We start from the raw sequence: 14,716 nt of genomic DNA, 5'->3' as shown, positions 1-14,716 counted from the left end.
GGAATCTGACAAGAGCATTTTTAAGAAAACTATACCCAGCAGTCTAAAGAAATTCATGGGTGTCTTCTAATTGTCAAGGGCAAATTTTGTTCATCAGTTCAGTCTTTGACATTGATGAAGAGAAGCAGCTTTTTTTCCTGCACAGCTGCCAGCTGCTGATCAGAGTTTCAAATCCATCATCCTCTGCTTCATTTACGTAAATTTGTCAAAATTAACTGTACATTATAAGAAGCATCCTTGCAAGAAAAGTACCACTAGACATGAAAAGAATTACTAATGGTCTTAAAGAAATGATAAGAATGCGACATACTTTTCATTTCTACGGTGGTGATTTGTGTTCTTATTGTTGGTTCTTTTATTAGTTTACAGCAGCTTCTCCCAAAGATGCTGAGGAATGGGTACAGCAGCTGAAATTTGTATTACAAGGTAAGAGCATCAATTGAACATGTAATCCTGGTCTTAAAATACTAAAAAACTGAGTAGTTTTGGTTTTCATATACAAAAGCTTATTGACTTCAATGAGAATGATAAAGGGAACATGACTGGTTTAATATATAGACTATTTGCTTTAGATATATAAAAGCATCTTTTCCATAAGTGCCAGTTGGCAACTTTAAAATCACATATGTACAAAATGATCAACTTGAAAAATGTTTTAAATGAAGAAGAGTATGCATAAAATATTACTGTCACTTTTTAGGATTGTGTTTATTTAGGAAATTTAATTTATAAAGCCTCTTTTGCATCCCTTTAAAATTTGCTTCGTGAAACATTTTTTAGATATGGAATCTGATATTATTCCTGAGGACTATGATGAAAAAGGAGAATTATATGATGACGTTGAGCATCCTCTACCAATCAGCAACCCACCAACAAGTGGGCAGCCAATAGACGATGAAATTTATGAGGAACTTCCAGGTATTATCTGGTGATTCATTTAAGATATTTGGGCTCTTTTTGCACATGTGTGCGTGTGTGTGTGTGTGTAATTTGTCATCAAGTTGACACTTGAGTAGAAAATGGTGAGCTATTAGGAACAAGGACAAAGAAAATCTTCAAAACCCTATTTTACATAAAGGGTTCTGCTTGAGGTATTTCAAGCGAGTGGATGTTCGCTTACAAAAAGTGAATGGAACATTAAAATGAAGCAGATACAGTCCTAATCTCTTAGGACTTTTGGCTCATTAGCATTGTTTATGCTACATATTTTTTTAATTAAAAAATTGACTTGCCTTACAGTTTTTTCCACCAACTCACACATCATTTTTTATTTATACATCTTGGAACTTCCATTAACCAGAAGTTCCATGCACACCCCATATGTCATCAACTTCTGCCTCCTCTTCCTCCTTGCTGTAGTGTGTCCCATTGTTTTGGAGGAATGCTGATGAGCTATAAACACAGGCCTTTTGAGGCTTGAAGTCTTCTTTACTGATATTTTTAGCATCAATATGAAATGAAAGGTTTCTTACTGTAAATTCTCAGGCCTGGTGTAGTGTTCAGATGCCTCAGTATCTGTTGTGTGACACAGAATGACCTACTGGCTAATCCACTTACAATTTTGAGAATCAACCTAAAACAGAAAAGATAGGCATCTGAAATTTAGGATTATTAGGATATAACAACATTTGGGGAATTTATTAGCATTAACCCTCTAAGTTGAAATGCCTTTTTCTGACCATTAAAAAGTCAGTAGTAGAGAAGAAAAAGGAATCATAAGCAAAAGGTGAGATTTAACTAATATCTCATGTAGAGAAGCTATTTTTCTCTTGACTAGAACAATTGAATGACATGATATACACCTTTTAAATTGATTTGAAAATTACTGAAGATGTTCTGAATTAATGTACAAGTGGCATTGCAACAAAGTCAGTAAAATCCTAATAACAAGATCATGGACTTTAGAGTAAAAAAATTTAAATTCTGGGCTGTATCATTTATTGGTTCAATGATCTTATAAGTTAATTTCTTCATCTATAAAATGGGGATAATATCATTGGGAGGCGTAAGTGTAATTTAGCACAGTGCTTGAATATTTCTATATTTGGTGGAGCTTTTCATTATAGCTCTCCCTTTCTGGTCATCCTAAGGAAATGACATCTGCCATGGCATCAGTTACCTTATGTAGCAAAGAATATTCTTTGGCTGTTTATTTTTAGTCAGACCATTTCATTAATAGTTATTTTAGTCTTCAAAATATTTGAGAGAACTCATGAGATAGGTAAAACGGAAGAGTGTAGTACCTTTGAAATGATATTACTGTCATATACATTCCATCCCTTTAAAGCCCTATGGTCACTGTATTATAATTATTGAATTAACTGTACAATTCTATGATTCTTCAACTTGACTATTCTCTCCCTACTACCTGAAGAAAAAAAAATCCATCAAGAATAAAGATCAACTATTCATAGTTTTTTTTTCCATAATAAAGACCCTAGGAAGATCTCCTGTAAGTAGCTTGAAATATAAAACTATGAAACATCTTCTCTAACAACAGCTGTTGTTTCTCATTCTTTTTTGGCCTAAGGTCACATAATTGTTGGAAATAACTGGTTACTCTAAGTAGTGTTACTTCTTGCTGTGGTACTGGGAGAAATTTAAGCTGCTCTGGGATTTCTTTGCCCCTGGCTGGGATCCCCAGTTGCTGTACAAAGTGATTGAGCTTGATAGAGTCTGCAACTGTGCCCCTGGGAAGGGAGCTCTTGGAGGCAGCTGTGGAATGTCTGGTGCTTCTTTCTTCCCCAGTGTAACCCAGAGCCACTTCAACATCTGCACAATTCAGCGAGTTTGTCAAGTCTGAGCCAGCCGCTACAGAGGGGATTTTTTGTAGGGAAGCCCCTAAAGTTATTTCACAGTTAAGAGTTTTTGTTTATTTAAGTATCTACAACTAGGAAAGTAACTTTTTTTAATTAAAAAAAATTCTTTCAGGATAAGAATTGAAACTTACTGCTTTCATTTCTGTGAAGTTTTAATTTAATTTTGAGGCGAAGGTGATAAGAACTGTAAAAATAGAAAAGCATGGAGCCCATGGACAAACTGTTGATATTTTTCCAGTTCTGTACAAAGATCTATGTATCTGTGAAGTCTCACTGGTTCAGTTCCCAGAATTAAATACTACTACCATTCCAACACAATTTTCTGTCAATTTCATATTATTGAAAACTTATCCTCTTAGTTGAAAGACGAGGCCTAGATGTATTGGAAGAAAAATCTAAGCAGTCAACATGCTACTTTAAATGATAAAGCTCTTTTTCTGGGAAAGTCAAATCTTACTTTAATAAGTGTATTTTTTAAAAAAATGAAGTAAACCTTCAGTGTTTAAGTCTCAAGAGTAAGAAGAAGAAAACATTGTTTAAAAAATTGTATTGCAAAATATCCCTTGAAAAATGTCTATAATTCCATGGGAGTGTAAATAGTTTCATTGTAATTGTTTTTCAGTTAGAATATTCTAACTTTATTACAGCACCTTCACTTTAATTTCTTGTTCATTAATTTTTAACTAACTTCATAAAAGAATAAAAATAAATTCTGGATTTCTTTGTGCTTAGGGAATTTATATATATGTCAGAAGGGTTGAGGAAATGGTATTTCTGGGGAGTGGTGAAGGTATTTGGCTTTTCTTCAAAGACCCCGATGCTTTGGCATCTTTTATGTTTTATTACTTATTAGCATAAGCCAATTGGGTTTGTATATATTGTGATATCACTATATTTTTGATTGCACAGCTAATATATTGGTGTGTGTTAAATTATTTTGTAACACAGTAATGAGTTCATTTGGCTTAGCATTTCACAATTTATTGCTCATTTTTTCATCAAAACTATAGAGAAGCATTTTTGTCTGATTTTTAATTCTGAAAATGGGAAGAAATACTTGGGAAATTGTTACAGAAATCAGTCCAGCTTGTTCTTCTAGTGACTGTGTCACTGGATTCCCGCACCCCCCGCCACCACCACAACACATGCACTTTAATGGCAGGTAATTGTGTAGAAGCACCAACAAAAAGATTTTTCTAGATAGAGGTGGAATAGAATCATCCTGGTAACAAGAGTAGTAACCACCCATTAGCCTATTAAATCTACAGCTTTCAGGGGAATTGCACTTGAAATGTCTTCTGGCACAGTGGGCTGGAGGAGAGAGGGCAGCAGAAAGCAGGAAGACAAATTTCTATTCCATTAACCTATTTTTTTTAAGTGTGAATTCATTTTTTTTATTGCAATGACAGATTGAACTATCTGAGGTAGAAAAGAATGTTTTTATCCTTTGGTTATTCAATTACACTTAAATATATTCAGTCCAGTCATATATATCTAAAATGGAATAAAAAGTAAAATGCAGCTATAGCTTTTTTTCAATGAAACTATTATATGTACATGAAAAAGAATAGTGTTTGAGTAACTTAAATTTGAAGTAATTTCCAGCAGGTGGGCACAAATGCAAATCTAATCAGAATGGTTACAAAGCCTCAAAATATATTTTAGCTTTATTTTCCTCGTGAATAATTATCATTCACATTACCAAGTAGATGTCAAGGTAATAGGGATCTGGTATCCGGTATTAACATTGTTATGATAGTAGGTTCTAACTTCACCAGTTTTTCTCATTCCTTTTTTGGATACAATGGAAATTGTCTGTTAACCTTCACAGAAACACATATATTCAACATTTTAATATTGTTAGTACAGGCAGCCTGCCAGCATTTTTTCTTAAACAATGGTACTGAATTATAAAGTTATTATGGTGATATTGTATCCAAATATATAGTATGGTAAATATTTTTTCCCAAATGTATAACTAGTTTGGAGTAAAATTTTTGGATAGTTTCAGTTCCAAACTCTGCTGAGGGTTATCTGAAGTTATTTTAAAAATAGGGAAAATATTCATAACTTAAGGGTCAATGCATGCATATACTATGTTTATATTTTTATCTTTGCTGAATGTAGCTGTGTTTTTAGTGTTCTTTATGTTACCTATTTCAGAATATGATTTTGCTTGTCACATAGCTTTTCTCTACTTTGCCACTGGCATTGCAAACAAAATTCTTTTCATTACAAGAGATGATATTAATACATTCTAAAACTTAAAAAACCTGTATGCATGAAAAATACATATTTCCATTGGTAGAGAGATAAAATGACCCATTTTGCAAGCTGTAGTCCTTACCCAGGGAAGATTTTGGCTCCCAGGATACATTTGACAATGTTTGGAGACATTTTTGATAGTTCCAACTAGGGTATGTTTGTGTGTGCTTGCACCTGCGTTATAAACATCTAGTGGATAGAGGCCAGGGATGCAGCTATAATAAACAAAGAATTATCTGACCGAAAATGTCAGTAGGGCTGAGGTTGTGAAACTTTTTGTTTATCACATTTTAATCCATATCTCTTCAGTTATACAGATTCATAACCCAAGCTCCAGATAAGAGTTTATTCATTTTATGGATATAATGTAGGTTTTCTTACATACATAAAACAAAGTTTACATAGAATGTTTCTAGTTTATAAAAGAGCAGCTGGACCTACCTGTCATCCATTTCCTTCAGGACAGTGTTGAAGTTCTGTCTATCTTAGGGAAGTGAGAAAAATCCAAGGTGGCCACAAAGGCAAACAAAAAGAAAAGTAGGGAAACATTTTCTCTATTCTTACAAGCTACTGTCTGTGAAGGATGAAAACAACTTTCTTTCTTTGGTTTGTTTGTTTGTTTATTTATTTATTTTGACATGGTAGGTGTTTGGATACTTGGTGTATACTATTAGGATAGGGTTGATTTTTTGAGGCTGATGGGGAAAGACCCACGTGTGGACAAAGGACTGGACCTTAACTAAAGGGAGTCAGGCCAGGTGTGGTGGCACTCGCCTGTAATCCCAGTGCCTAGGGAGGCTGTGGCAGGAGGATCGCGAGTTCAAAGCCAGCCTCAGCAAAAGCGAGGTACCAGGCAACTCAGTGAGACCCTATCTCTTAGTAAAATACAAAATAGGGCTAGGAATGTGGACTCAGTGGTCTAGTGACCCTGAGTTCAGTCCCCGATACCAAAAATATAAAAAATGAGGTAAAATAAAGGGAATCAGGCATCCTGGGGGAATACAAGGCTAAGAAGGTCCAGGGCTACCTGGGATTTGGCAGGTGGCTATAGAAGAACTGAAACTCTTTATGGGAACTGAAGAGACTAGCTCTTCAGTTCACTCGAGGTGGTCCTCTGCCCTTGGAGGTGGCCTGGGAGTCACAGAAGCTGCTCCATGAAGAGGGTCACACACTTGAGTGGACTTTGCAAGCCACAGAAGCTACTTGTTTATGACTCTATGTTCATGTCTTTTTTGTTATTGTCAAGTCTTGATTTTTAGATATGTACATGTCTATATTTAAAAATATATCTGTATTTAAAAACAGTTGTCTCTATATACCTGTTTTTAAATTTTAAACCAGTACATACCAGAAAAAAACTAAGTATTGCTGATGAGCATAAAAGAAAAAAATGGAAGTTGCCTTTACCCAAGTAAACATTGCTAACTGTATGATATGAATCTTTGTCTTTTTTCTTTTGCCTATTAAAAATATAAAAATATATAAACACAAATAAGCAAAATGATATCTTTCCTTGTATTTACTTTCTTCTGCCCTTTTAAAAATTTTTTCCTTTGGTTTTCTTCCTACTTTCTTATTACTTTGTCTTTCCTCATTCACTTATTTTCTTCACTTTCTTCACCTTTTTCTGTTTCCATCCTTCTTTTCTTCCTTGCTTTAATTTCCTTTAGTTCATAAATTTTCTTGAGCACTTACTATGTGTCAGGCTTTGTATCTACTTCACCATCCTTACACAGGCCTCGAAAGGGTGTCGCTACCCCTTTCTGTCCCATGCCTTGACTTACTACCTCTAATTCTTCATGTTTATTTATATCTTATGTATACATACTGTATTCATGTCTCATGAATTTGCTGTTTCGCTTCTCTGGCATAGGAATCCTGTGCTCCAGCAGATAGTTTCAAAACTAGCCTGTGTCTTATAGTCATCACACTTTCTTTCAAGCCATTATCCACTTCCCTCTTCCTCTCCACTCCGTCTTACCTCTACTTCCCCCACCCATACACCCAGAATACCTTTCACTCTGTCTATGACTAGTAGGTCATAGATCTAGAGCAGGGACTTAGCAGGGAAATGTACATCCTTTTGAATCCCAGCTCCACCCCTTACTATATGTTTCAGCCAGAAGAGTAAACAGAGAAGAAGGGTGCAAGAAACAGCAGTAAACATACAAACAGGTAAAGTGAGTCAGTAACTTCATCTATTGCTTATTTCTAAATGAGCCTGATTTTAACTCAATTCAGCCAACAATTAAAAAGTTACATAGAATAAGATGGAGGCATAGGTAATAAAAGCTTTCAAATACTGTCCTATTTAGGAGGAAGGAGAAAAGAAGAAATGAGTAGTAGCTTTTGTCCTTGTTGGGAAATGTAGAAGTAGGAATTGCATTTTAAAAATTCACAACTTAAAATTAGAACTAAAAATGCAATTTTAAGTTACCCAAAGCAATAGAAGGGATATTAAAAGTGATTACATAAGAATTTTTTTAACCCCAAAGAAGGCAGGGGATGGGAAATAAAGGAGCAAAGAGAAAATATGACAAAAATATAAGACTTACTATAAAAAGTAATTATAATACATGTAATTTGATTATATCAATCTATTAAAAGAAATTATCACATTGGGCATTTTTTTTAAATCTAGAAGTACTCTTCTTAGAGCAGTTAGACCTGAAATAAAAACCACATAGAAATTTTCAAAGCAAGGAAAGGGAAATAAATATTTCAGACAATCCTTTCTATAGAAAGCTACTATAGCAATCCTGTACTTTAAGACATATCAATGGTAAGATTATAAAATACTACATAGTATCTGTAAAAGAATAAGCTTTAAATCAGTAATATAAAATATAAGCTTTAAATCAATAATACAAAGACTTGAAAACAAATTTGACAAATCCTCAGTCATAGTAGGAAATTTTAACATACCACTTTTAGAGCCTGGTAGACCACGGAAGCAAAGCATTAGTAAGAATATGGAAGATTTTAACCACAAAATTAGTGACCTTGGTCTAATATATTTAAAAACATAAAATCAGCCTTACAAATAGTGGAGAATTTCTGTTCTTTTAGTACACATTAGAATAATCATGGAAACTGACGGCACATAAATCACAAATCCTAACAAATTTCAGTGAACCTTTATCATACAGGCTATATTCTTTACAATGAAATTTCATTATGAGACAACTCTATTAAGAAAATTAAAAATACCTCAATATCCCTATGTTTGGAGGCTAAAATTAAACTCCTAAATAGCTCATGAGCTAAAAGAAAAAAAAAATTGCAGTGGAAATGTCAAAATGTGTAGTTCTGAAAGAGAATGAAAATAGTACAGATAAAAACTTTTGGCATTGCGCTTTAAACTGTATTTAGGGGGGTTACAGTGATGAATAAGGCAAATGGGAGAATTAATCACCCAAGAACTGGATATGAGAGAGCAATCTGGAAAACAACTGTAAGTACACTAAGAATGTGTAAAAAGAGAAAAGAAGGAAATAGAAACTTTACCAAGAGAAAAGGACCCTACCAAAAAAGGATCAGACTTGCTTTTTTAAAGAACCCAATAGATTCACTAGAAATTATTGATGGTTTGGATTATTTATCCTCTGAATTCTAAATTTTAGATACATATATTTATATTGCTTGGAGAACCAGAATATGTATTGAAACATCTGAAGCATAAGGTTAACAAATGTCACCCACTAATCAGACAAAAATGTTGACATTTATAAAGCAAGAAGAAAAATTACACTAATGGGGCTGTATTATTAAGATTTTTCTTGTGAACCTTATATTCTTCAATCCTAACACTGTGCCAGAAGGTCAGATATCCACACTGCAGGTTTTGTGTCAGAACAAAACTTAATATCATTTGCCACCAAGAAACCTCAACAATTAGTTCAAAGGCCCAGCTTCTCACTGTCTTCATGTCAGACATTTTAACTGGAGTCTTCATTCTGTAGATATGATTTGCCTCCCAAGCAGAATAAACAAATCATAGCTGACTTTTGCTTTTAACTCCTGTATGTTTTTGGAAGACAGAATATGATAAAATTTGAGGTAGCTTCACAAAAATTTAATTGCTTTTTTAGGTCCTAGATACACAAGCGCGTGTGCGTATGTGCACACACACTCGTGCGCAAATACATACATCTCTAAAGACAGACTGCAGCAGGAGAGTATCAAGCTTCACTATTTCTGCAGATAGGTCAGCTGGGAATATCAACTTCCTAAGAGTACTTGGCTGCTTACTTTAAAGCAAAGATTAATAAGAATGGACAAGTTCAACAAAATGTCAGTGATAAATATAAGCACTCTTCATATCTGGCCTCACAAGTACTCAGTTGAGTGGTGCAAAGCTTTCAACAAAGTGGGAAAAAATCCAATCTAACTTAATTAAGCCTAAGTGAAATTTTACCTTGATTTTGTTTCAAAGAAAACATTATTTCATAGATCTGTTCCTCTTTCTTAGAACTTCATTAGAATTCTTACAAGGAAATGACAGCTCCTTATAGCTACTTATTATCTGTTGGCCCCTTTGTTCCTTATCCAGAAGTTGAGATGGGCTAGAAAATGTTTTCTCATAGAAGAACGAGGAGATTAAGTTGCAGAGTCCGAGTGGCATTCTCAAGCTGTCTTTGAACCAGATCCTGAATCCCCTACCTGCTTGTCTGGACCTCTTTCCACTTTCGTGATCACAGTTCACAGAACTACAACCTCACTTTGCTTTCTTTAGCACACACAGTCTTGGGAGCTCTCTTTGTGCCCTGTCTCCTCTCTTTTCCTGCTCACTCAGGAATCCTTGGTAGTTTGGTTTTCTGTCCTGATCCCTAACTAAACCAGCTCCTGCAGAAGTCACCAGTATGCCCCCAGTCACTAGTAGTGCATCTCACCTTGATCTCTGGAAATTTAGCCTTTCTGGCCACCCCTTTGGTCCTCCTGTTGCCTTCCCTGTTTGTTTTCTTGGTACATATAATATTTGTACATAAACATCTCAGCATGTTAGATTTCCTAATGCTTACTGATTCTGATTATTTCAAATTATTCATTTTCCAGTATATTCTTTATTTCTTTAATGAAACTTTTTGTTTCTATTTTGCCTTAGGTTCTTATTATTCTTCACATCAGACAGTCTTATTATTATGTATTTCATTCATCCAATGAATATTTATTGAAAGCATGCCAGAATCTGTTTTTGGTGTTGGGAGTTTAAGCATGAAAAGGCAGATGTGGTCTCTACTAAGATAATTACAGATTGTAGAAAGTGCTGTGAGGGAAGATAAGAGGATGATGGGTGAAGGAGTGACCATTTTATATTCTGCAGTCAGAGAAGAGGTGACATTTCAATGCAAAAAAAAAAGCCAAGCAAATTCTTTTCAGGCACAGAACACCAACTGCCAGGGCACCGAGGCTGGACAATGCTGGAGTGTTCAGGACACAGACAGATAGCATAGCTGCGAGGCAGAGAGAGGTTAAACTGAGATTGGGAAGGGACGCTGGAGCCAGGTAAAGCAAGACCTTGTAGGACAGAATCACAGCCCCGTGTGTATACTTGACACTTTGAAAAACCTGCACTGAATTTTTAAAGTGAGGCTCATGTGTACAATGACGTGAGATTTCCCACATACATCAAATACCGTTTATTATGATGTGCTTTAATGTGATGAAGATTTTGTATTTGGAAAGCTCTTTCTCTTTTTATACGTTCTTTCTCTGGGCAACTTTATACCTTCAAGTACCACTACATGTAGATGCATACATTAGAGCAAAGTAGAAGATCTTCACTGGGAAGCTAGCTCATCAAAAGAGCATAAGATAATATGATGATAATTTTAATGGTAAGGGTTAACCCTTATTATGTGCCGTATGTGCCAGGTACTTTCCTAAGTATTATCTCACTTAATAATTTATATACTTTATGGTATCAGTACTATTACTATTTCTGTTTTACGGGTAAGAAAACTGAGGCACAGAAAGACTCAACTTACATAGAGTCACAAACTGGGAAATGGCAGAGTTGGAATTCCAACCTAGGCATTCTGACTCTGGAGGTCAAGTTTGCTTAACCAATAGTTTATTGTCTCTCAATAGAAATTTGGTAAGAATCACCTTGTTCTTAGCCATCAAGTAAACATGCACTGGCACATATGTTAAAAAGACACTAGGAAGATGGCATACTGACCATATCTCATCTTCACATTGGGCCTCTCCTCTGAGCCCTGGCCTCATTTCAAGTAACTATATGCTATCATGTCATACTCATATTTAAGATCAGACTCACCATCTTCCTTACAAATACAGCTTTCTACTTTATTTTCTATTTCTGTTAATAGAATCAGTAGTCATTCCAGATTTTTTAAAAACATTAAAGAACCTTAAACCCATCCTGACTCCTTCCTTGGTCACCTCACTTCCTCCAATCATATCAGTTACCAGTTATTACTGATCCTGCTTCTAAGATATCATCCATCTCTGGCTGTCCATTCACTCAAGTTTATTGATTTCTCACCTGGATCAACAAGTGTTCCTGAGTGCTCTCCCCACTTCCTGAGGCTGTATCTATTTCTCTTTCTTCAACCAAACCTGATCCATTCTACACAATACCAAGAGATTGATCTTAGAATAAATAGCATGTTCATATTAATCCTTTGTTCAGTAACTTTTTTGGATCCCTAATCCCTAGTGGACCAAGTTCAAACTCACTGGCCGGGCCAAATTCCAGTCTGCTGCTCAAACCCTTGATGCTCCAGACAGACTGAACTTTCACTAATCCTTGATACTGCACTGTGATTTATCTTGGTGCCTTATTCTAAATCAGTGTGCTGAGTTAAAGAATTAGTTCAAGGACATAAATCCCAATAATTATGGATAAAACAGGTTGTTTTTTTGTTTTTCCATCCACACTGTCCATGACCATCACTACTGCTTTTTTTTTTTCTAATCTGTTACTATGTATAAGGTATAGTATAGATGCTATGATGGTGGGTAAATAGCACCTGTCCTCAAATATGCCATAATTTAATTATACAATCAGGTTTATGAAATCTAACTATTTTGAAAAAAAAGCTGATTAAAATTTGTATCACTTTTGGCAATTTTAAAGTGTAATGTTCTGTGTTCACACCTCTGTGGAACCTTTATAGTCACCACATCAGCAACAATAAAGATACCCGTATAGATCTGTGTATTTATTATACCATTCTATATTATTAGTATAAATACAGCATTTACTCAAAATCTACAAAGAAATCTCATGATCATTCTATAAAAAAAATCTGAATTCCCTTGAGATTCTCTATCTTCATTAGGCATAGTATGATATTTTTATGAGTACAAGATGGCATAATACCCAACACAGTACAGTATATAGAATAAGAGAATATGGTATGATAATATCATATTCTCCAGCATCATTCTGGGCACATCCAGAACGTTATCTAAATGCTTGGAGATACCATGTATAAAAGAATTCAAAACCTTCAAAACCAGTTACTAATTTTTGAATTAAGGGGAAAATATTTTCAAGAAAAAGAATTCCGAAGTTTCTTAAGTCGTATTTTTCTGCTGCTCCAAAATGCCCAGTGGCTCTCCAGTGCCCATGGAGCACCTATTCCTAACTGTGGCATCCAGAGGTCTTCCCCACAGTGTGACAGAGTCTCACATTCTAGCCTAGTCCTGATTACTGTGTAGTACATCTTCTGTTTCAACAAGCTAATTAGTTCTTTGTTCTCCTGCAGGCATTCCATCCTTTTAAAACCTCACATTTTTGGTCACACCTTCCTATCTTCATGGAATGCTCTTGTTCAGTTTCTAGCCAGATTCTTCCCACTTTCCTAGATCAAATCCCAACTCCCCAGAAAAGCCTCTTGTGCACATCCCAGCATGAAGTGACCTCTGCCTCTCTAAACTTTGGCAGCACCATTCATATGAGAATTAACCTCTTAGGACTTTATGACCATTTTTAATATTGATATCTCCTGTTTTACAAATTTCACTTTTCATGTGATTATTTGGCAAGAAAGCAAATGGGTAGATCATTATAACTTATCTTGATTATATTTACAAGCCCCTAAAGATTCAAATCTTTTATTTCTTGGCATATCCTTTACATAAGTACCCAAGAATTCAGTACTAATACTTTGCTCCTAAGAATTCAATAACTAATACCTGAGTAGTGCAAAATTAGAAAATCCCATCAGTCAAATTAAGAGAAATCTTCTCTATGGTGATTGTTTTCTTAATAATACATCAATTATTGAAGAATCCCAAAAGAATTACTAAACATTGTATTATCGATGGTGAATTGAAGTAGAACTTCATTAGAATCTAACATTACCATTCCAGTGAGCATAGTCTCTAATAAATAAGGTTATGAAACGTAATACATTGAGTGATGAAAAGCTCTAATATCATCAACATTTTGTACCATTAAAGATAGATCATGTACTGTGAGCAACAGGACCAACTGAGCTCCTAGCTCCCCATGGAGTGCCAGTCATCTCAAGCGAGACATTTCCCAGGAAATGGCATGTTCCTTTAGCTCCCACTCATTCATTAAGGGTCATAGGTAATGTAGATCTAAAGAGCACAGGATCATAATGAAGACTTTGAAAAGCTGACATCTGCAAAGATAGATATCGCAGAACTTAATGTAACCAGTAAGCAAATGGTGAATGTTTTGTGTAAAAATAATCTCAGATATGAAAAGTTGCATAAGCAGCTTAAAGTATGGTAAAAGGAGGTTAATAGCCAATGATTGGATAAATGCTGGGAAAATACTTAAAAATGATCTCTCAAGCTACTGTGTGATTCTGTGGACACAGAGGAGCCATGGACAGGCCTAGAAAAAGAGGAAGGCTGTGGTCAAGATTCACTTTATTCACTCCTAATACCAACCATGGCATACTTTAATCTGCATTTCCCTTCTCCACATATTTTCTTTCAATTAAGTTTACTCCTTTCCACAGACCTCTGCTTGTGAGTCCTGCTCCTGATTTCACATTGTCTATTATACTCATTCACCAGATAACCTCAGCTTATTTCCCTGATCTGCCTATTTTTCTCCTGAAATTACCCGACATCTCAGTTTTTCCTGAAAACTTAACCCAATTAAGGGGTCAAGGTGAAGGTCATCTACACCCATAAAAAAATATCCTCTATCCCCATATTGTTTAAGACTTAAGCATAGGGGCTGGAGTTGTAGCTCAGTGAGAGAGCACTTGCCTAGCACAGGTGAAGCACTGGGTTCAATTCTCAGCATCACATAAAAACAAATAAATAAAATAAAGTTTAAATTCTTAAAAAAAAAGACTTAAGCATAAAAGACAGTAACCTCCAAACATGTTGATATACATGTGAGTTCTGAGCCTTATTATTACTTCAGAATTCATTTCAAAGTATTCTGAAAAGATCAACTAAAATTCTAAAAAATGAACTGAAAAGAAAGACAGAAAAAGTGAAATAAGAAAAGCAAAAAAATTTATTTTTTAGTATTAGCACTTCCTGTATTCATGCAACAAATATTAATGAGGCAGTTTTGATGCCAGGCACTGTGCTGGACACTAAGGACAGATGTTAACCACTATAACTCAGAGTTTGTTAAGCAGAAAGAAATGTAACAAATAACAAGAAAT

At 35.0% G+C, this 14,716-nt stretch overlaps 1 protein-coding gene across 6 annotated transcripts in view; it reads left to right on the top strand.

Annotated features, from left to right (window-relative positions):
- The first annotated feature begins 55 nt into the window (after positions 1-55).
- Positions 56-14,716, top strand: part of Skap2 (src kinase associated phosphoprotein 2) — an 84,481-nt gene continuing 69,820 nt past the window's right edge. For 5 of the 6 annotated variants that reach the window (XR_007341667.1, XR_007341666.1, XR_007341665.1 and 2 more), the window contains exons 1-2: positions 267-426; positions 781-918. Coding sequence is in view for 2 of the 6 variants with exons in the window: in XM_048786375.1 (XP_048642332.1) it covers positions 783-918 (136 nt within the window). In the remaining 4 variants the exon portion in view is untranslated. Of the gene's footprint in view, positions 427-780; positions 919-14,716 lie in introns of all 6 variants that reach the window. The other variant, XR_007341668.1, reaches the window with a different exon arrangement.

Source organism: Marmota marmota, unplaced genomic scaffold, assembly GCF_001458135.2.
Source record: "Marmota marmota marmota unplaced genomic scaffold, marMar, whole genome shotgun sequence".
In the NCBI taxonomy this organism is placed as follows: Eukaryota; Metazoa; Chordata; class Mammalia; order Rodentia; family Sciuridae; genus Marmota; species Marmota marmota.
Note: the sequence above shows the minus strand (reverse complement) of the source record. Positions and strands in the feature narration are given on the sequence as shown.